This window comes from Oncorhynchus mykiss, chromosome 14, assembly GCF_013265735.2.
Source record: "Oncorhynchus mykiss isolate Arlee chromosome 14, USDA_OmykA_1.1, whole genome shotgun sequence".
Classification (NCBI taxonomy): Eukaryota; Metazoa; Chordata; class Actinopteri; order Salmoniformes; family Salmonidae; genus Oncorhynchus; species Oncorhynchus mykiss.
The window spans coordinates 7,782,981-7,807,571 of NC_048578.1; the positions used below are offsets into that span (position 1 = coordinate 7,782,981).

Here is a 24,591-nt window from a genome sequence, read left to right on the forward strand (position 1 = left end):
ATGGGACAGAAAGGGGGAGGGAGAAGTACAGTAGAAGGAGAGAGGGGAAGGGACGCAATGGAGAGAGAATGAGAGAGGCGAAGGGGCGCAAGGATGAGAGAATGAGAGAGGGGAAGGGGCACAAGGGAGAGAGAATGAGAGAGGGGAAGGGGCGCAAGGGTGAGAGAATGAGAGAGGGGAAGGGGCGCAAGGGTGAGAGAATGAGAGAGGGGAAGGGGTGCATGGGTGAGAGAATGAGAGGGGGGAAGGGGAGCAAGGGAGAGAGAATGAGAGAGGGGAAGGGGCGCAAGGGTGAGAGAATGAGAAGGAAGGGGCGCAAGGGTGAAAGAATGAGAGACAGGAAGGGGCGCAAGGGTGAAAGAATGAGAGGGAAGGGGCGCAAGGGTGAAAGAATGAGAGGGAAGGGGCGCAAGGGTGAAAGAATGAGAGAGGGGAAGGGGCGCAAGGGTGAGAGAATGAGAGGGAAGGGGCGCAAAGGTGAGAGAATGAGAGAGGGGAAGGGGCGCAAGGGTGAGAGAATGAGAGGGAAGGGGCGCAAGGGTGAAAGAATGAGAGAGGGGAAGGGGCGCAAGGGTGAGAGAATGAGAGAGGGGAAGGGGCGCAAGGGAGAGAGAATGAGAGAGGGGAAGGGGCGCAAGGGTGAGAGAATGAGAGAGGGGAAGGGGCGCAAGGGTGAGAGAATGAGAGAGGGGAAGGGGCGCAAGGGTGAGAGAATGAGAAAGGGGAAGGGGCGCAAGGGTGAGAGAATGAGAGAGGGGAAGGGGCGCAAGGGTGAGAGAATGAGAAAGGGGAAGGGGCGCAAGGGTGAAAGAATGAGTTAGGTGGAGAGAAAACAACAGAGGGAGAAAGGGGGAAGAGAGCAGAAATGGGGAGAGGAAGGGAGAGGAAGAGGGGATGGAGAAATGTGAACAGTGAGAAATGAGTAAGGATGTACAGTACACTTCCTGTATGAGGGGAAGTCATGCAGACTAAACCAATAACTCTTGTAATATTGCAGGGCCAATTGCCTGTTCCTATAATATATTTTTCATACCCACGAATTATTCACAGAGATAGATTGGAGGAGTTCTTAAACCTCACGCACACACTCACCACACGCCCGTGTGCAAACACACACACACGATAGCATAACTACACACATTTATCCACTCTGAGAGATGAATTGCTCCCAGTATTTAATCCAACTAGCATTTAATAATTTATTTCCAAATCTGCTCTGCTCTCCCCTCGTTTCTGGAGTAAGTAGGACAGGGATGGGACCAGAGGCACAGGAAGAGGAACAAGAGAAAAACCAGGACATGGCGCTCACACAAACACCCCGCTGATATAGCTGCAGACAGGTAACCAAAGTCAACACTCACTAACATGGAAACCAATGACACAATGCCCGCAATGCCTCAGAATCACATAATTAGCTTCTGCACTGTGACAGCAAAATAACTGGAATGAGAACTAGCATCATACCATGGCTGAAATTTCATTGGTGTCGATCTACGTATGTGAATTGGTGTCGATCTACGTTCATGGCTTATGTAAAATTGATAGAAAGACATGAAAGTAATATTATAGCTATCATATTCATATCACAATAACCGTGCAGAAGGAAACGTGACCTCTCGGGAAAAGACCAGGCACACTATCATTAGTAAAAAAAACGGACAACAGTGTGGTATTGTAGCTGCAGAGCTGAACCTAATTGGAATTCAGCATGCGTGCAAGTGTCTGGGTTACTAGTTTAGCTGCAGGGAGAAAAGTATGTGGAGGATTTGATACACAAACAAGCCAACATAATAACCCTCTCACAGGCAGGAGTGAGGCTGAGTGCTTGGACTAGATACGCGCTGACTTGGGAATGGGAAAGTGTGTGTGTTTGTGTGTGTGTGTGTGTGTGTGTGTGTGTGTGTGTGTGTGTGTGTGTCCGTCCCAGCTAGAAAATGTGGTTCCTTGGAAGTTGTGCGAACGTAAGTTTTTGGTTTCCCATTGGTTCTGGGAACAAAGCCACACGTTTCCTGACCGTTAAAACTGAGCATTTAGCCAGTTCTGGGAAGGTTCTTTTTTCTTTAGGTTGCAGGTAGTTTCTGAAAACCCTTCTCTATTGTTCGCTGAAAGTCTTCCTGGCAGGTTTTATTAATGTTTAGAACAGAAATTACAGGCCATTTGAAGATAATTAAATAACCTCCTGAGAACATGTTTCAATAACACTGCTAGCTTAGGGTAACTGTTTAGAACACTAAGCCCAGACAGGAAGTTCATTTGATTAGGCATTAATCATGCAAACTCATTTCCATTTCAGTGTTGTGTGGCAGATTTGAATCTACAGTCTTCTGCTCTCTATCCATGGAATTAGTCCACTGGCCCAGCAGGATGGAGCTGCCATGGCATGTTTTTTTAAAACTCATATACAAAGCTGTAAAGGTTTTTGTCCATTCAAATGGACCCCATTTCAAAGGAAACAACCACTCATTAAGATCAGGTGTGGCCAATTAGTGGACGCGGCCAACACACCTGAACACACTACACAGCATAGAGGATAGAGAGAGTTTTGTTAATGCTGAGAAGGGAATGTATATGCTTTAACTTAACACTTTGAACCCTGCGATTGATTTCTTAACCTTTGCGTGAGTTCCAAATATCTCTAACAGTCACCGCAGCGTGACAACTGAACGTTGTCAATAAGTGTTCTAGTCCCACCGGTCTGAGCGCACGCTGCAGGGGCCACTGTAGAGTTATTACACCTGTGTGTCAGTACGGGCTAAATCTTCTGAGAACATTACTTTAAATAGAACCATGAGAAAACCGCCAGAAAACACTATGCTGAAGTCCTGGAATTCCCACAGAAGAACGTTGTTTCTTAAGGTTCTCTGGACAAGTTGAGAGCATGACTTTAAATAGAACCACGGGGAAACCTGTAGGAAACGTTATGGGGAGGTTGCGTGCAAAATAAGCACAACCACGCTCTCACCAAGCTCCACGCAGCATGCGGTTCTCAGAACGTTATGTGTTAGCTGGGGTGTGTGCGCGTGTTGTGCGCGTGCTTGCGTGCATGTCTGTGTGAGTGTGTGTGTGTGTATGTGTGGCTAATATAAGTTGAGTTATTGCATAAAACGACTACATTTAATCCAACAAATGGATTGCTTTAGCAATATAAAGGCCAGGAAACCAACCATGCCATTTAAACCAAGGCTATGGTTGGCTGTTTGATTGGATATCCACACAATAGGTATCGGCAGTAATCACTCTGATAGGCTGTCCAAACCTCTACCACGCCTATAACAGGCTCTTTGATTGGCTCTCGGAGTGGCTGGGGACACAGGCGGTGTCCGATAGATGTATAGTCCCCTTGGGACCACCTCCAGCGGGGTAAGAGCTCCACAGTATAATAGATTCACCCCCCCCCCCCCTCCGGTGACGCACATGCTGCCTCTCTCCTATTCCCCGCAGCCCTCCCTCATTGCCCCATTCTGACGAGCACTACCATGCACCCAGGACGGGGACCCCACAAGGACGACCTATTACGTACACACAATGTCAGTGACACTATTGCCAGGGGCACACTGTTACACACTTATAGGGAGACGCTGAGAGAGACTGAGACAACATGTATAGCTACGTAACACATTGAGACACGTATATTCAGGGATTTTACTATACCGTTAGTTTTCTGGGTTGTGTGTGTGAGAGAGACTGGGGGCGACTTCGAGGATCCTGCCTTAATGTTTCACTTCTCATCTGTATCCAAAAGAGAAACACAACAAACATTTGTAGCGCACAAATATTATGATCCTCCAACCCCCATCTGTTAGGTTTGCAGGGAAAAATAGAAACATGCCCGTATGGCCAAGAACGCAGTCATGCTTAAACTTGGTGAAATTCACAAAGCATTTAATAAATGTTACACATGCACACATATGAGTATAAGTGAAGGAATATGGCCTGGGCCCCACTATCTATATCTAAATGAATAGAAACACAGAAACACATTGGCAATAGATATCAATAGAGCTCAGAGCGTGTGCGCGCGCACACACACACACACAGACACACACACACACACACACACTCACACACACACACACACTCACACACACACACACACACACACACACACAGATATTTAGTTCAGCCTTTGACCAGGAGAGGGAGATTTTTCCTTCAGTTCCTTTGTTCTCCCTGGATCCTGGCTCTCTACTAGAGATGAGATGAACTGATTCGCCACACATGACACAAACACTCCCACACACCCCCGCAAAACCACATATTGCTTGATAAATACATGCACCCGAATCACAGCCACTCAGACACACACCACATAAACAATAACCGTGGTTCAGTTATTAAATGTGTTTGGGATGCTGCCGTGCATATGTCTTTCTCCCCTGCGGAAATGAAAAAGGAAATCTCCCGCCGTGTAAGAAACGAGAGATAGAGTACACAGCTGTGTGCCTGCCTAATATCACCAAGCAAGCGCTCAGCTAGATACACATCAACACAATGACTCGCTGCAGACACAGAGCAAATCTGCATTTGCACAGCAATCGAAAGCCCTGGGCACACCGTGTTTCTCAAAGAGGCAACCCTAATCAACTACACTACGACATTGTCCCCCTCTCAATAGATAGATAGATATAGGAGAAGGCACTAAGGTCTAAATGTATTGTGTAATACCAGTCTCCTTCATATGGAACAGGATATATTCAAGCAGTGTTCACTACTGAGTGTGCAGTGCAGTGAGTTCAGTGCAGGTGGCCCCTTGGTGCAAGAGGCCTCAACGCACGTATTTAAATAAGACTGAATAATGCAGTGGAACTCTGGTCCGCAGAGTGAGACACTTTGGAAGCAGTTTGAAAGAGTTCCTCAGCCTGCTCCCCTTTCCAGAACTCATCCGTTCGCAAAGCCTCCGTTTTCTCTGTAGTTCTTAGAAAACATGAAGCATCATCTTCCACTTTCAACATCAAAACATAGTCACCTAAATGCATCATCAACAAGCAAATGAAAAAAAAAGGACATGCTTCCCACTTCAGATGAACCGAGTTAAGTGTGTGTGTGTGTGTTACCCTTTCATTGGTAGCCCTGTGTGGAGGTTACATGTCCACCATTTATTACAGCTCCTTAGAGGTACTAAAAACCCTGTTAACCCGTGCCGTTTTCTCTAGTTATTCCTGCCATTTGCAATCTACTGTATCATTCGCGTAGACTGTAAAGGCGGGGGGGGACGAAGAGTAGGAGGGGAGTACATAACGAGAGAAAGAGTGACAGCGCTGTAAAAAAAAAGTTTAAAATTTGGAAAAATCCCTCAAAAACAGAAAAATATAGGGAGAAAGAGAAGACTAGTAAAAGACGGTGAGAGGAGGAGAGGAGTAGAGGAGGAAGGCGGGCGGCAGTCACCGGCTCCTGAGACTGAGAATGACTGGCGTCTCTGCTTGTTCTCGCTCCTCTGCTTTTATACATCCACTGCGACATGAAGATCATTCCCTATAATCGCATTGCGCAAGCACCAAAGTGGAATCGTCACTTAGACACGGTTTTAACGGCCGCCCTAATCCTGGAAAACTGGGAACACTGACAGCGCGGGCAGAATGGAGGTATTCACGAAACGGGATTTGGAGGAATTTGGGAGCGTTGTGCGTTTGTAGCAAGAGCTAGACAAGGTCAGATGAAGGACACATGGGGCCACAGACACTTTGCTTCAGAACTATGGAATTATGTTAGAGGGGACTGGAAAGTGAATGGGGATTAGATAGTTGGGTGTAAACAGGAGATTAACAAAGCAACTGCAGGACCACGCTACTCTCTCCTACAATCACAACCAGCCAAGAAGGGAAACAGAATTACATCACATGTTATGTTTGGGTGCTTTTTTTTTGGTCTTTGTGTGATTGTTTGGAAATAATATTTTCTTTTGACACACAACTCCTATTAGAGTCCAACTTTGGTCTCGTTATCCAGTGTGATGCATTGTGGATAATATGGTGTCTGGCCTACTTTATCAGAGTAGCTGATCTAGTGTGATGACGCATGGGGATCTCTGAACCATCAACCCTCCATCATTACTAGCTATGACACGCTGCTGAAATCTAAACCATCCATCCCGGTCTCATCAGAATGCTTTATGAAACATGGAGCATGACTGATAGGATAGCCTGCAGACTGGCGCTGAGAGGGTTCAGTGTACCTCACATGTACGTGACCCTACAGACGCACGCACACGCATGTACACAGGCATACATGCGCACACACACACACGCGCGCGCGCACGCACACACACACACACACACACACACACACACACACACACACACACACACACACACAATGCAAGCATGACACGCACACACTCAGGTCCAAAGTTTTTGGCACCCTCGATTAAGATGAGCGGGAAAAAAGACTGTCAAAAATAAATTATTCAAATACTGAGCTATATAGGTGTCAAAAAAAACGGAAATGATATTATTTTATATTAATACAATTGCTCAGAGAAAGAGATTTTGTGAAACAAGTCATATTTTTTTCTCAAAAAGATAGGGCTCAAATGTATTGCCACCCCTTTTTCAATCCCTTTCAATACCTCTCCTGAGGATAATGACACAGAGACTTTTACTAAAACATTTAATGAGATTGATGAACACATTGGGTGGGATCTTAGACCATTCCTCCATAAAGAATATTTCCAGATCCTTGATATCCTTCGTCTGCACTTATGGACAGCCCTCCTCAAATCACAACAAGATGCTGTTCAGAGATAGATGGGAGGGGGTGAATGGAGCTGACGGGCGGGACTAAAAACAACAAGAGAACTAATGTCAAATCTACTGTGTCCGTAAATATATATATATACTGTAGTTTCAGAACTTTTGTGAAACAACACAGTAAAAAACATATGGCAAAAAAACTAAACGGGATGGTCTTCAGAGATAGATGGGAGGGTTGAGGGTAGCTGAGGGGTGGGATTAAAAACAAAACTGGATGGTCTTCAGAGATAGATGGGAGGGTTGAGGGTAGCTGAGGGGTGGGATTAAAAACAAAACGGGATGGTCTTCAGAGATAGATGGGAGGGGTTGAGGGTAGCTGAGGGGTGAGATTAATAACAAAACTGGATGGTCTTCAGAGATAGATGGGAGGGTTGAGGGTAGCTGAGGGGTGGGATTAAAAACAAAGCGGGATGGTCTTCAGAGATAGATGGGAGGGGTTGAGGGTAGCTGAGGGGTGGGATTAAAAACAAAACGGGATGGTCTTCAGAGATAGATGGGAGGGGTTGAGGGTAGCTGAGGGGTGGGATTAATAACAAAACTGGATGGTCTTCAGAGGTAGATGGGAGGGTTGAGGGTAGCTGAGGGGTGGGATTAAAAACAAAACGGGATGGTCTTCAGAGATAGATGGGATGGGTTGAGGGTAGCTGAGGGGTGGGATTAATAACAAAACTGGATGGTCTTCAGAGATAGATGGGAGGGTTGAGGGTAGCTGAGGGGTGGGATTAATAACAAAACGGGATGGTCTTCAGAGATAGATGGGAGGGTTGAGGGTAGCTGAGGAGTGGGATTAATAACAAAACGGGATGGTCTTCAGAGATAGATGGGAGGGTTGAGGGTAGCTGAGGGGTGGGATTAATAACAAAACGGGATGGTCTTCAGAGATAGATGGGAGGGGTTGAGGGTAGCTGAGGGGTGGGATTAATAACAAAACGGGATGGTCTTCAGAGATAGATGGGAGGGGTTGAGGGTAGCTGAGGGGTGGGATTAATAACAAAACGGGATGGTCTTCAGAGATAGATGGGAGGGGTTGAGGGTAGCTGAGGGGTGGGATTAATAACATAACGGGATGGTCTTCAGAGATAGATGGGAGGGTGTAGGGTAGCTGAGGGGTGGGATTAATAACAAAACGGTATGGTCTTCAGAGATAGATGGGAGGGTTGAGGGTAGCTGAGGGGTGGGATTAATAACAAAACGGGATGGTCTTCAGAGATAGATGGGAGGGTTGAGGGTAGCTAAGGGGTGGGATTAATAACAAAACGGGATGGTCTTCAGAGATAGATGGGAGGGTTGAGGGTAGCTGAGGGGTGGGATTAATAACAAAACGGGATGGTCTTCAGAGATAGATGGGAGGGTTGAGGGTAGCTGAGGGGTGAGATTCAAAACAAAAGCTGGAAGTAGAAGCCTAAGTGTTGTTGTCCATTAGTTTACTCTAATTAGGTGAGGGTGGTAGGGTTAGGGGAAAATAATGAAGGAAAATAGATTTTAAATAAATCTATCTATATATACACTACCGTTTCAACGTCAACAGTGAAGAGGCGACTCCGGGATGCTGGCCTTCTAGGCAGAGTTGCAAAGAAAAAGCCATATCTCAGACTGGCCAATAAAAAGAAAAGATTAAGATGGGCAAAGGAACACAGACACTGGACAGAGGAACTCTGCCTAAAAGGCCAGCGTCCCGGAGTCGCCTCTTCACTGTTGACGTTGAGACTGGTGTTTTGCGGGTACTATTTAATGAAGCTGACATTTGAGGACTTTTGAGGCGTCTGTTTCTCAAACTAGACACTCTAATGTACTTGACCTCTTGCTCAGTTGAGCATGGGGCCTCCCACTCCTCTTTCTATTCTGGTTAGAGACAGTTTTGCGCTGTTCTGTAAGGGAGTAACACACACCGAGACACCAGACCAGCTCGCTAGCAGAGAGACAAGCTAGCTGCAAACAGGTCAGTGTGGGACAAATGGGTGGACCACCTTCCCCTCTTTTACAACTCTGGGCCCAATGTTACTGTTAATGAGCAGCTTATGCCATTTAGGGGCCGCTGCATCTTCAGGCAGTACATACCGTCTAAACCGGCAAAATATGGAATCAAGATCTGGGCTGCCTGTGATGCTGCTTCATCATATGTTTGGAACTTGCAGGTGTATACGGGGAAGCCAGATGGAGGAGCCCCTGAGAAGAACCAAGGGATGTGAGTTGTCCTGGAAGTGACACAGGGACTCTGTGGCCACAACATCACGTGCAATAACTTTTTTACTTCACACAAGCTGGGAGAGGAGCTCCACAATTTAGACAATTTAGACAAGCTGGGACAGGAGCTCCTCAATTTAGACAATTTAGACAAGCTGGGACAGGAGCTCCTCAATTTAGACAAGCTGGGACAGGAGCTCCTCAATTTAGACGATTTAGACAAGCTGGGACAGGAGCTCCTCAATTTAGACAAGCTGGTGACTGGCTACAATGGCAAAAAAAGAACCCTACGCTGGCCACTTGTGATATTCTTCAACATCTTGGACATCTCTGTGGACAACGTCTTTGTCATCTGGATGGCGTTGAACCCCGATTGGAACAGAGGGAAGCTCCAGAGGAGATGGCTCTTTCTCTTGGAGCTGGGTAAGGAATTGGTAAGACCTCAAAACCAGAGGAGGCAACATATCCCAAGCACCCCAGCTTTTGCAGCCATCGTAAGGATGATTCAGGAGGAGGATGCTGGTTCCCCATCCGCCCGGCCCACATAACCTACAACTCCAATACCAGAAGTGTGAGTGATGTTTTTGCATGTCTGTGTGTCTGACTCTCTTACCTTGCTTGGCCTGCTGCAACTATATACGTGAGTGAGTGAGTGAGTGAGTGAGTGAGTGAGTGAGTGAGTGAGTGAGTGAGTGAGTGAGTGAGTGAGTGAGTGAGTGAGATGCTAATAAAATTTCTGAACTAAGTGTTATCATCATTCTAGAAGAAGCGCTGCAATGTGTGTGGACCCAAGAAGGACAGGAAGACACAGATGCATCAAGTGCAAGAAATACATTTGCAACCCACAGACAGTGAAACTGTCCCTCATGTTGTATGTAGACCGGCCTTAATTTGAATTTGTGTTCAGTGTGTCCTTCCAATTTGTTCTGTTCAAAGCAATCAACATTACTAGTGGTGAAAACTTTGTTTCATTTATATTTGTTCAAGATAAACATGATTTATTCCACCCATGTCTTGATTCTAATTGATTTCTGTTTACAAAAATCACATTTAATTTGTTTTAAATTGCATAGCGCTTTAAATGATAAATGTGATCTACATTAGCAGAGGTAAATGGCAAATATTAACCATGTATTGCTTGTAATTGAAATAAGTCAACATATATTAATTAAGTAATTTTACGTAAATTGTTATGGCTGTATTGTTTTAAAAAAACAAATAATGTTGTGGGTCCATCAGACCTGCAAAAATTGGTTGAAAACCCAAAACATGAACACCACACAAGGGTTAACAAGGGCCCCGGGACCAGTGGAAGCAAAATAGCCCCATAACATCAAAGATCCAGCACCATATTCTACAGTAACTATGGTATGGGGTTCTGTTCTACATATGCCTCTTTCTTTCGAAGCAAAGCCCACCACTGATATCCGTGGCCAAAGAGCTCTATTTTCCTCAACGATCTGGAAAGATTCTGTATGGAGGCATGGTCTAGGATCCCTTCTCCAATCTCATCATTTTAGAAAAAGGCTCCGTGCCTTTATCCTCGCAAGGTGAGGTATTAAAAAGTATTGAAAACAGGGGTGTCTCACATAAAGTATTGTCTAAAAACCTACCCAGAATCACATAGTCAAAAACCACATACTGTCACAAACAATCAACTACTACTCAGTTAGAACTTTGTCAGAATGACACAAAGAGTGCAGAAAACTCACCGCACAGATACAGTACAAGATTTCAGCATCAGTGCCTAAAAAGCAACTAAGACAAACTGTGAAACGGGAGCCCTTTCCCTCTCATTGTTCCTGTCACAGCCACACACACAGGTGAGAGGGACTGGCACACTGAAATATGCAGCACTGCTGACAGCCCCAGTTACCCAAAGAGAGAACAGAGGTTGGAGTGAGGAGAGGACAGAGGAACAGAGAGAGAGAGTAGAGAGGAGAGGACAGTCCCCACAGACAGACAGACAGACAGACAGACAGACAGACAGACAGACAGACAATGCACTCTTAGAAAAAAAAGGTCTAGAGCCTAAAGGGGTTGTTCGGCTGACCCCATAGGAGAACCATTTGAAGAAACTTTCTTGGTTCCAACTAAAACCATTTTAGTCCCAGGTAGAACCCTTTTTAGTTCCATGTAGAACCTTTTCCCCAGAGGGTTCTACAAGGAACCCAAAAGAGTTATCTTATTGAGACAGCCGAAGAACCCTTTTGGAACCCTTTTTTATCAAGAGTGTGGGGTGAAGACTGTCCCTATAGACAAAGAGACAGACTGACTGAGACTACAAAGAGGAAAGGAAAGGAGAGAGGAAAGAAAAGGAAGGGAAGGGAAAGGAAAGGAAAGGAAAGGATAGGAGAGGAAAGGAGAGGAAAGAAAGAAAAGAAAATTAAAGGAAAACGGAGAGGAATGCAGATAGCAGAAGAATAAGAGGTGGGGGGAAATTATAAAACATTTATGAAGTAATAAAAAAACAGATAGAATATAGGGGAGGAGCCATCCAATACAGCAAGAACAGGAAGACAGAGAAAGAGGAAAGTTTCAGACATTTTACATCCGACTGCACTCACACTAAGAGACAGAAGGGGGCACAAGAGAGAGAGAACGAACAAGGGAGAAATTGGCTGTGTGGGAGGAGGTCGAGATAGCAAGATCCGCTGTGTGTGAAAAAGAAGGCAAAATGGAGAGAGAGAGGGAGAGAGAGAGAGGGAGTGAAAGAAAGAAAGATGGAAAAAAGAAGGACAGAGGAAGAGGGAACCAGAAAGACAAGCTAAGAAACGAGTGATGGAGAGGGGAGGGAGATGGAGAGGGGAGGGGGAAAGATGGAGGGAGAGAGTGAGAGATTGAGGTAGAAGGGGTAGAGAGCTGTCTCAGCCATTCAGTCTAATAGTGTAATACTCATCCACAACACTCACATCCCACTGTTTAATTCATACAGGACAGCCCAGTAAATAAGATGGCGGGAAATATAAGAGAGGAGAGTACTGACTGACAGGAGCAGAGGCAGGGGAAGCTGTAACCTGCACGCACACAAAGACACACACATGTAGACACACATACTATACACTAAAGAAGAGTGGATAAATATGTTTGACAGGCAAAGCCTGAGCAGGTCTGCCTCCCTGTGCAGGAGATGGTTGTCTCATTGACTTTAAGCTATTATAATACCATTATTCACCAAAATTCCCAAATCTCAAAAAAATCTCCTCTATGGCAGATGGTCTCCCTAAAAAAAAAAAAAAAGACGGACAGACAGACAGACAAATAAAAAGCTATAAAATGCTCAAAATGTGTCAAAGAAAGATTTCCAGCAAGGCTGGTACCCTTAAAAGGATACAGTTAGATAAAAGAAGCAAACACAGGAATGTCTTCCTCCCATTAACCTGTGAATATAGCGTTCTGCATTGCAATTATCTGTACAGGCAATTGGAGTAGAGAGAGAATGGCGGTGAGTCATCGGAGACCTGGCCCATTCTCGCATATCAGAGAGTGCTGGTTTTAGAAATTCACATGTCATGCTGTCATGCATAACCCCAGCCTGAAACACCTATTTGTGTCTGTGTGTGTGTGTGTGTGTGTGTGTGTGTGTGTGTGTGTGTGTGTGTGTGTGTGTGTGTGTGTGTGTGTGTGTGTGTGTGTGTGTGTGTGTGCGTGTGGAGGGAGTTTAGACCTGTGTACAGTATATGTGTGTAGCCTATGTGTGGGTGAACATACAGGACGTTGGTCCACATGGGACATTTTACACACAACTGAATGCGCTCATAACAGGCCCAGCATTACCCAGGTTATGGGGCAAATGGCACCAGGGGAGTCAGAACCCTGCAGATGGGGACACTGCTCTCTGCTCTCTCCAACAGCCATAAAAACACTCTCAATTCAATCTTCCATACATGAATAAAGTAAACATTGGATGGATTCATCAGTGAAGTTTGCAGCAACTGTGGCCACATTCAATTGTAGGCTTCCAACATCTACTCAGCCTGCATTGCGAGTGCATGATTACACTGTGTGGGGTCATGAAGCTTAGGAGGGCGGAGTTCAAGATAATTAAACATGTTGCAATGTTGGACAACCATTTTCAGGTTCTTGAAAGAGAGACCACGGTAATATTGCAACAAATACAATCACTTTCCTTTTCTTCAACCATCATTCTGCAAGTGGACATTCAACAAAGTGTGTTTACGTTGTATAACTCTGTACTGTGTGGCTCTTCTGGCTCAGTGACTTGGATGCAACCTCCAAGTGACCTCAAGCCAGCTCATGCCAGACCCAGGATCAGCAGCTGCGGTTTGGGCTAAGAGTAAAGAATACTGTAATTTTAGCTAAGAGTAAAGATTACTGTAATATTAGCTAAGAGTATAGACTACTGCAATATGAGCCAAGAAAAGACGGCTGTAATATTAGCTAAGAGTAAAGAATACAGTAATATTAGATAAGAGTAACGACGCCTGTAATATTAGCTAAGAGCACAGCTAAGAGTACGAATGCTGTAATAATCGCTAATCTTAAAGACTACTCTAATATTAGGTAAGAGAAATGACTACTGCAATATTAGATAAGAGTTCATACTACTGTAAGATTAGCTAAGAGTAAAGACTGATGTAATATCAGCTAAGAGGAATGACTGATGTAATATCAGCTAAGAGGAATGACTGATGTAATATCAGCTAAGAGGAATGACTACTGAAATATTAGCTAAAAGTATAGACTACTGTAATACTAGCTAAGTGTAACGACTACTGCAATATTAGGTAAGAGTAACGACTACTGTGATATTCGCTAAGAGAAATGACTACTGTAATATTAGGTAAGAGTAACGACTACTGTAATATTAGCTAAAAGTATAGACTACTGCAAAATTAGCCAAGTAAAGACGGCTGTAATATTAGCTAAGAGTAAAGAATACAGTAATATTAGATAAGAGTAACGACTAATGTAATATTAGCTAGAAGTATAGACAACTGTAATAGTAGATAAGCGTAACGACTACTGTAATATTAGCTAAGAGTAAAGAATACTGTAATATTAGATAAGAGTAACAACTGATGTAACATTAGCTAAAAGTAACGACTACTGTAATCTTAGCTAAGAGTAATGAAGACTGTAATGTTACCTAAAGGTACACCTAAGAGTAACGACTACTGTGATATTCGCTAAGAGTATAGACTACTGTAATATTAGCTAAGAGTAACGAGTACTGTAATAATAGCAAAGAGTAAAGACTAATGTGATTTTAGCTATGAGGAACGACTACTGTAATATTAGCAAATAGTTTATACAACTGTAATTTTAGCTGAGAGTATAGACAACTGTAATATAAGCAAAGAGTATATTCTACTGAAACATTAGATAAGAGTAAAGACTGCTGTAATATTAGCTAAGAGTAACAACTACTGTCATATACTAGCAAAGAGTAAAGACTACTGTAATATTAGCTAAGAGTAACTAGTACTGTAATAATAGCAAAGAGTAAAGGCTAATGTGATTTTAGCTATGAGGAACGACTACTGTAATATTAGCAAATAGTTTATACAACTGTAATTTTATCTGAGAGTATAGACAACTGTAATATAAGCTAAGAGTATATTCTACTGAAACATTAGATAAGAGTAAAGACTGCTGTAATATTAGCTAAGAGTAACAACTACTGTAGTATTAGCCAAGAGTAATACATAATGTAATATTAGCAAAGAGTAACGATTACTGTAATATTAGCTAAGAGTAAAGACTACTGTAATATTAGCTAAGAGTAATGACTACTGTAATAATAGCAAAGAGTAAAGACATCTGTGATTTTAGCTAAGAGTAACGACTACTGTAAAATTAGCTAAGAGTTTATACAACTGTAAAATTGGCTAAGAGTAAAGACTGCTGTAATATTAACTAAGAGTAAACACAAATTGTAATTTTAGCTAAGAGTATTGAACACTGTAACAATTACTGAGAGTAAAGATTACTGTAATATAAGCTAAGAGTAAAGACTACTGTAATATTAGCTAAGAGTAAAGACTACTGTAATATTAGCTTAGAGTAAAGACATCTGTGATTTTAGCTAAGAGTAACGACTACTGTAATAATAGAACAGAGTAAAGACTACTGTAATATTAGCTAAGAATAAATACTACTGTAACATTTGGTAAGAGTAATGACTACTGCAATGTTAGCTTAGAGAATATACTACTGTAATATTAGCTAAAAGTATAGACTACTGTAATCCTTGCTAAGAGTAATAAAGACTGTAAGAGTACAGCTAAGAGTAATGACTACTGTAATATTAGCTTAGAGAATTTACTACTGTAATATTAGCTAAAAGTATACACTACTGTAATCCTTGCTAAGAGTAATAAAGACTGTAAGAGTACAGCTAAGAGTAATGACTACGGTAGTATTAGCTAATAGCAAAGAATGCTGTCATGTGAGCTAAGAATTAGAACTACTGTAATATTAGCTAAGTGTATAGACTACTGTAATATTTGCTAAACGTAACGACTACTGTAATATTAGCTAAGAGTATATACAACTGTAATATTAGCTAAGAGTAAAGACTGCTGTAATATTAGCTAAGCGTAACGAATATTGTAATTCTAGCTAAGAGTATATACTACTGTAATATTAGGTAAGAGTAACGGCTACTGTAATATTAGCTAAGAGTATATTCTACTGTAATATTAGCTAAGAATAAAGACTGCTGTAATATTTGCTAAGACAAACGACTACTGTAATAATAGTAGAGCAAGGACATCTGTGATTTTAGCTAAGAGTAATGACTACAGTAATATTAGCTAAGAGTTTATACAACTGTAAAATTGGCTAAGAGTAAAGACTGTTGTAATATTAGCTAAGAGTAACGAATATTGTAATTTTAGCTAAGAGTAAAGACCACTGTAACAATTACTGAGAGCAAAGAATACTCTAATATTAGCTAAGAGTAAAGACTACGGTAATATTAGCTAAGAGTAAAGACTACTGTAATATTAGCTAAGAGCAGACTACAGTAATAGTAGAACAGAGTAAAGACTACTGTGATTTTAACTAAGAGTAACGACTTCTGTAGTATTAGCTAAGAGTAATAAATACTGTAATATTAGCTTAGAGTAAAGACTAATGTAATATTAGCTAAGAGTAAAGACTAATGTAATATTAGCGAAGAGTAACGACTACTGTAATAATAGATCAGATTAAAGACTACTGTGATTTTTGCCAAGAGGAACGACTGACTACCTTAATATTAGCTAAGATAATATTTTACTGTCAAATTAGCTAAGTAAAAACTGATGTAATATTAGAAAAACGTAAAGAATAATAATAATAATATTAGCTAAGAGTAACGAATATTGTAATTTTCGCTAAGAGTATAGACAACTGTAACAATTCCTGAGAGTAAAGACTGCTGTAATATTAGCTAAGAGTATAGACCACCATAATTATTACTGAGAGTAAAGACTACTGAAATATTAGCTAAGTGTAACGAGTACTGTAATATTAGCTACTAGTAAAGACTGCTGTAATATTAGCAATGATTAATGACTACTGTAGTATTAGCTAAGAGTAAAAACTACTGTAATAATAGCAAGGATTAAAGACTTCTGTTATTATAGCTAAGAGAAACGACTACTGTAATATTAGATAAGAGTTTATACAACTTCAATATTAGCTGAGAGTATAGACAACTGTAATATTTGCTAAGCGTGAAGACTGCTGTAATATTAGCTAAGAGTAACAGATAATGTAATGTTAGCTAAGAATATAGACCACTGTAACAATTACTGAGAGTAAAGACTACTGTAATATTAGCTTAGAGTAAAGACTGCTGTAATATTAGCTAAGAGTAAAGACTACTGTAATATTAGCTAAGAGTAAATACTACTGTAAAATTTGGTAAGAGTAATGACTACTGCAATGTTAGCTTAGAGAATATACTACTGTAATATTAGCTAAAAGTATACACTACTGTAATCCTTGCTGAGAGTAATAAAAACTGTAAGAGTACAGCTAAGAGTAATGACTTCTGCAATATTAGAAAATAGTATGGACAACCGTAATATTAGCTAAGAGTAACGACTACTGTAATTGTAGCTAATAGTATAGAACACTGCAACATTAGCTGAGAGTAAAGACCAATGTAATAATACCTAAGAGTAAAGACTACTGCAATATTAGCTAAAAGTATAGACTACTGTAATATTAGCTACGAGTAAAAACTGCTGTAATATTAGCTAAGAGTACTGACTACTGTACTATTAGCTAAGAGTTTATACAACTTCAATATTAGTTGAGAATATAGACAACTGTAATATTTACTAAGCATAAACACTGCTGTAATATTAGCTAAGAATAACGAATATTGTAATGTTAGCTAAGAATATAGACCACTATAACAATTACTGAGAGTAAAGACTACTGTAATATTAGCTAAGAGTAACGAGTACTGTAATAATAGCAAAGAGTAAAGACTAATGTGATTTTAGCTATGAGGAACGACTACTGTAATATTAGCAAATAGTTTATACAACTGTAATTTTAGCTGAGAGTATAGACAACTGTAATATAAGCTAAGAGTATATTCTACTGAAACATTAGATATGAGTAAAGACTGCTGTAGTATTAGCTAAGAGTAATAAATCATGTAATATTAGCAAAGAGTAACGACTACTGTAATATTAGCTAAAAGTAAAGACTACAGTAATATTAGCTAAGAGTAATGACTACTGTAATAATAGCAAAGAGTAAAGACATCTGTGATTTTAGCTAAGAGTAACGACTACTGTAAAATTAGCTAAGAGTATATACAACTGTAAAATTGGCTAAGAGTAAAGACTGCTGTAATATTAGCTAAGAGTAAACGAAAATTGTAATTTTAGCTAAGAGTATTGAACAGAGAAAAGATTACTGTAATATAAGCTAAGAGTAATATTAGCAATGATTAATGACTACTGTAGTATTAGCTAAGAGTAAAAACTACAGTAATAATGGCAAGGATTAAAGACTTCTGTTATTATAGCTAAGAGAAATGACTACTGTATTATTAGATAAGAGTTTATACAACTTCAATATTAGCTGAGAGTATAGACAACTGTAATATTTGCTAAGCGTAAAGACTGCTGTAATATTAGCTAAGAGTAACGGATATTGTAATGTTAGCTAAGAATATAGACCACTAACAATTACTGAGAGTAAAGACTACTGTAATATTACCTAAGAGTAAAGATTGCTGTAATATTAGCTTAGAGTAAAGACTACTGTAATATTAGCTAAGAGTAAATACTAATGTAAAATTTGGTAAGAGTAATGACTACTGCAATGTTAGCTTAGAGAATATACTACTGTAATATTAGCTAAAAGTATAGACTACTGTAATCCTTGCTAAGAGTAATAAAGACTAAGAGTACAGCTAAGAGTAACAACTACTGTAATATTAGCTTAGAGAATATACAACTGTAATATTAGCTAAAAGTATACACTACTGTAATCCTTGCTAAGAGTAATAAAGACTGTAAGAGTACAGCTAAGAGTAATGACTACGGTAGTATTAGCTAATAGCAAAGAATGCCGTCATGTGAGCTAAGAATTAGAACTACTGTAATATTAGCTAAGTGTATAGACTACTGTAATATTAGCTAAAGGTAACGACTACTGTAATATTAGCTAAGAGTAATTACTACTGTAATATTAGCTAACAGTAAAGACTACTGTAATATTAGCTAAGAGTATAGACTACTGTAATATTAGCTAAGAGTAAAGACTACTGTAAAAGTAGCTAATAGTAACGACAACTGTAATATTGACTAAGAGTATAGACTACTGTAATATTAACTAAGAGTAAAGGCTGCTACTGCAAATCTGCGCTCACATTCCAGTCCCATATGAGCTCAAAATAGACAGCTCCCTCTCCGGCCACTAGGCCACCAGTCTGCTCGTCATGGTGCACACCTGTCGCCATTGTAACGCGTAATTGCGCATTATGACACTCACCTGGACTCCATCACCTCCTTGATTACCTGCCCTATATTTGTCACTCCATTTGGTTCCTTCCCCAGTCATCATTGTATCTGTATCTGTATCATGTCGGTGTTTGTTTCATGTATTTATTAAATGTATTCACTCCCTGAACTTGCTTCCCGACTCTCAGCGCACATCGTTACACATTGCTCCCTTGGTATAGGAACAGTTGTGGAATACATACTCTAGAGATCTGAATATTATTATACAGTACTAATATAGGTACGGTACTATATACACAAGCATTTGTATATTTACAGTGCATTTGGAAAGTATTCAGACCCCTTCACTTTTTCCAGATTTTGTGACGTTAGTCTTATTCTAAAATGTATTAAATTAATGTTTTTCCTCATCAATCTACCTACACACAATAACCCATAATGACAAAGCAAAAATACGTTTTTACGAATTTTAGCAAATGTATAAAAGATTTAAAACAGAAATACCTTATTTACATTAATACATTCACATTCAATACATTAATACATTCACATTCACATTCATACATGCAGCATTACTATTCTTGTAGACAAATAGAGGGAACATACGAGTCCTGAGGAGCCTCCTCTGACCCTGACCCTGATTCTTGATTCCGCTGCAGTGGAGAGACAGGCAGGCATGACTGTGGCAGGGCAAACATACAGAACCCACACACATTACCATGCACCCAAACCACTGAGACTTAATGAAACCAGAGGTTATATCAGAGAGAAGAGTGGAGGAGAGACGGTCAGTGGAGTGGATGAAAGGAGAAACAGACACAATGCTGATGAATAAGAGAGATGAGAGCAAGGGAGATTGTGAGAGAGATAATGATGGAGTGAGAAAATAGGTAAAAAAGAGAGACAGACAGGGTGAGAGGCAGAGAGATATATAGAGAGAGAGTGGCAGAGGGAGACTAAGAGTGAAGGCTTTTAGAGTAGACTAACCTCTGGGTGTTGGCTAACTGCTAACTGTAGAGAGATAACAGGGTCAGGGGTCACATGACCGATACACAAATAGAACTGACATGACCTTCACAGCGGAACCAAACAGAACTGATATTACCCTTCACAGTGGAACCTACCAGGGTCGACCCACTTAGAACCAGAACTAACTGGACCGGACCTACCCACCCTGAACTAAAGCAACTTGGTATAAAAAAAATGTATAACTGCTCCTTGGGCATAATGTAATTACTGAGATAATAAACAGACTCCTTTATTGATACTTAGCTTGAATGCTTTTCCTTGTTGAGTCAGTGTAAATTCCATGTCAATGCATGTCCTCACATGTTGAGTCATATAAAGCTACAGCTCTATTCTCTCTGTGATTACAACAATGAAGGACTCTGTAGTCAATACTAGTCGCCCATCTCTGCCATGGCACAACTTCTACATGTGCATTCCTTGCTGTTTGGGGTTTTAGGCTGGGTTTCTGTACAGCACTTTGTGACATTAACTGATGTATAAAGGGCTCTATAAATACATTTGATTGATGATTGATTGTATACTGTGTGTTTACAGTAGAGAAGAACACACACACACAAACACAGTGGGTCTGTGGGCCAACACCTCAGCTCTGCCGCAGTGTCCAACGAGGCCTGCTGACGTCAACACTAATACAGCCTGCTAGTTCATAGACACCCACATCACCTGGATAGGACCACAAAGTGCTGAATCTCACAGTACTCAGCCAGGGTGTGCTCAGGACTCACTGTTTTCTAGGCCTGGCCTAACTCCAGTCCAGGCACACTCACAGCACCATTGCCAAACTGAACGCAAAGTCTTCACAATAGCACCACAGCCACACTGAAATAAGTCTTATGTTATTAATAACTGTGGTGAATAAACTTTGTTGAATAATACGTTGTGTGATTACCAATGAGCTCAACAGACTGTGACAGAGAAAGAGAGGGGGAAGAGAGAAAATAATACAGAGAAAAGAGAATGATGCCACAGCAGATGAGATAAGTATCTTGCAGAGACACGTCGTGCAGAATTCACTGATACGTGAGAAGTACAGTGGAATAAGCAGTCCTGATTCCAGTACTGGGCAGCTCCACTGTGTAACCAGATTCACTCAAACCTCTCCCCTCCTCTCCTGTCCTTATCTGCCCAGAAGGATCAGGGGGAAGGCTAGGGAGAGTCAATATTTCTGGGTGCTGAATGTGTGTTCATTTGGCATGAGGGGCGGTTGCATAACTAACCCTCTGTCTCTGTGTGTGTGTGGGGCAGTGGGTTGTCTCAGAGGCACTGTCATTAGTTTGATAGTCATTCTGCGCAGCACCAAAGGAACCTGAATAGCTGAGGGAGTGACGTTGATGAGCCTGTGTCATCTGTGCGTGTGTGTGTGTCCCTGTGGATGCATGGTGTGAGTGCTTGTCTATAAATTGGATTACCTTAACCATTTTAAATGAATTTGTGTGTGTGTGTGTGTGTGTGTGTGTGTGTGTGTGTGTGTGTGTGTGTGTGTGTGTGTCTGTGTGTGTGTCTGTGTGTGTGTGTGTGTGTGTGTGTGAACAACATAGGATGGGTGCGCTTTTGCGGTACACTGCTCTGGGTGGCTGTGTGTGTAAATGAGATTACCATCACAGCTTTGACCTGGATGTGAGTGACACTGAGTCCTAACAAAGAAACGGTGAACAAAATGTGTGCCTTACTGACACACAACAGCTTCCAGCACATACAGAACAACATCCCCATCCACAACCACAACCCCACAGGCATGGCAGAGAGAGATGAGGAGGGAGAGGGAAGGGAGCGGGGATATGGGGGAAGGGAGAGAGAGAGAGAGAGAGAGAGAGAGAGAGAGAGAGAGAGAGAGAGAGAGAGAGAGAGAGAGAGAGAGAGAGAGAGAGAGGGAGGGGCAGGAGGATGGAGGGAGAGAAACAGCACATGGGGATGGAGGTGTAGGAAGAGATGTTTAGAAAGACGATAGAGAGAGTGGTAGTGAGAGAGGAGAGAGGTGGAGAAGGAAGACGTTGAGACAGGGGGGAGAAGGGAACTTGACAGAAATGGGGAGCAGGAACAATGAGCGGGGTAAGGGATGAGGGGAAATTGGAGTGAATGGGAGAGTACAGAAAAGAGAGGAGGGAGCAAATGGGCAGCCAGGTCACCTGTGATACAAGTCAGTATTTGACATCCATCCATGTCTGAGGACGTCAGGAGAATATGTGGAAACCGGCCACTGTTAACTTCAAGTAGGTTTCAGTTTTGCCAGGGCGTTGTGGACAGGGATGGGAGATAGGTGTAAGCATCTGCCATCTAATTCGGAAGGTTGCAAGTTCGAATCCAGCGATCGAGAGTTAACCCTAACCTTAAAAATTCAGAGTTAACACCTAAACTTAAACACTTTGAAATGTGACGTTTGCAACAACTTCTACATGTAATGTTTGAGAAACATGGATGAACGTCTAATTCTGACATGAGTCTGTGGGAGCTAGTTGCAAATGGGATAGGCCACGGTCTGAAAACCAAAGAAAATTGTAGAAGGAACAGAGAAAGAGGGACAGAGAGAAAGTACAAGTGAGGGGTTGAGCGAGAGAAAAGGGAATGGAAACAGAAGGGAGCTTCGGGAGAAGGTAGTGTGTGTGCAGCCATCTAAAATAAGGCCAATTCTCTGCCTGCTGAATTGAGGTACAATACCGCTTAAAAGCTTTAGCGGCTGGCTGTAATACTCCTCCCTGCTTCTGCTACACTCTCTCCCTATGACACAGACCACACTCTCACAGGGAGAACACTCTCACACAATTAACCAAGACAACCGACACACTGACACACCACAAAGGTGCATTACAGTGTGAGCATTCTTGATCTTAGACACTCGGCATACTAACACAATTACAGACTAAGCAAGCACACACAAAGAGACACTGAGGCAAAGCTATACCACGGCTCCAAAAATACAATGTATGAATGAAGTACTGTGCACATTGTACTAGGATGAAGTAGGCTACACGCTCAGACACATCAACCAACATACTGTTGTGAATTTAGCAAGGTTGTTTGCATGTTTCACAATCACAACCTTCTGTTCCAAAAGGGAATGTGCCAACCACAGTCCCAATAGATTAACTTACACGTCATGATAGACACCAATAGCTACACCACACACACTATGGATGGAGGGAGCAAATGTGGCCCAGTGAAACCATGTATATTCACAACAACAAAAAAACATGTGACCCGTTGAAGTCATGACAGCACTTGTTGGCTAAATGAGACACACACTCCCATCTGCTGTCCTAGCATGGCTTGGCACTGCCACTGTGTATGCACTGACACACACACACACACACACACACAGGCTAATCACCAAACTGGGCATTAGGCATTGGACATTGAACAGAAACACTGAAGGGGATATCATCACCGTTTACAAATGGGAAGGCTGCTATCAAATCTTCATGGAGCATTCTCATTATTGCTACTGTCCATTTCACACACCACTGACCCACCCATTTCAGGCTTTTGAGTACTGATATCTCACTGTCTTTCTCCGTCTTCTGCATTGTTTCACATTCCTCTCAATCATTCTATATGAGTATTAGTGCCACTGAATAGTAATGATCTATTGTACTGCACTGCCATCTTGGTTCCAATTACACTCACTCTTATTACTAGCCTATGGAATTATCGAAGTATGAAATCTGAAGTGACCTAGTTGAGTAAAAATAGAAAATTGCCATAATGCAATATATTTAATAATGTGTTGATCTATTTTCACATGTACTGTTGCTTTTCTGTTGACACCATCTGTTGACCAAATATTACAATGAGGAATTCGCTAACATAATCCGTGTTTCAATCAAAACTAAACCCATTTTCATTAAATACTGTGAGATGGTAGAAGAGGAACCATACAAAAGACACGACGTCCCCTCCCCCTCACATCCTTCTCCCTTTCCCTCACCCCTGTTGCTGAGACCACTGCACTGCACGGGAGACTCTCCAACATGCGGTGGAAAACCAGCGAATACAGAGAGGTAATTCTGCCAGTGCGTTGCTAGGGAAACAGCATCATCGCCTAAAATCTGCCTCATTCAGCCACACTCATAGCGGATGAAACACAAGCTATCTGTTAGCCAATAACATGAGGCCGTTTGTGAAAATCAAAACAAGGGCACCGGAGCTAACCTTTATTACGTCAACCGCGCAGCCGCAGCATTAGAACACAAACGGAGGGGGAACTGGAAAGGAACATGTAAATAATGAATGGCAGTTCCCTAGCGAAGCCAAGCAGCGCACTTTCACACCACCCGACTGGCTAGGCGACGGGTGTCAGCGTGTGCAAGAGACAGGCAACTCTTTCTCTCTCAGCCACACGCGGCTCGCATAATCAACCACTAGTTACCATGGTGCACAGGCCTTCAGACACAGGCATGCAAGCAAACACCACTTTCTCTTATTAGGCTACATGCTCTAACCTGCATTTGTCAAAGAGGTAGGCATACACATGAACAATGAACATAAGACAACGCATCTTCTGTTTAGTTGACATCCTTAAAGGGCACGGGTAGAATGTTAGAAACGAGAACAATTTGACTGGCTGAAATGTAGTCCTATGTGACAGTGTCGTGGCTTTAAGGTTGCATTCAATCGCCAATAGACTGTCTTTCTGATGGGGTGTAGCTCCAAATAAGGATTATGAAAAGTCTCTAACTGCTGAAATTGATTCCTTC

General features: G+C 41.7%; 1 protein-coding gene across 14 annotated transcripts in view; it reads right to left on the reverse strand.

Moving 5' to 3' along the window:
- Nucleotides 1-24,591, reverse strand: part of LOC110488691 (protocadherin alpha-C2) — a 213,341-nt gene that overhangs the window by 118,711 nt on the left and 70,039 nt on the right. For 7 of the 14 annotated variants that reach the window (XM_036942812.1, XM_036942814.1, XM_036942808.1 and 4 more), the window contains exon 2: nt 3,652-3,729. The exons of the other annotated variants lie outside the window; for them this stretch is intronic. In XM_036942812.1, the coding sequence (XP_036798707.1) occupies nt 3,652-3,729 (78 nt within the window). The remainder of the gene's footprint in view (nt 1-3,651; nt 3,730-24,591) is intronic. 14 annotated transcript variants of the gene reach the window in all.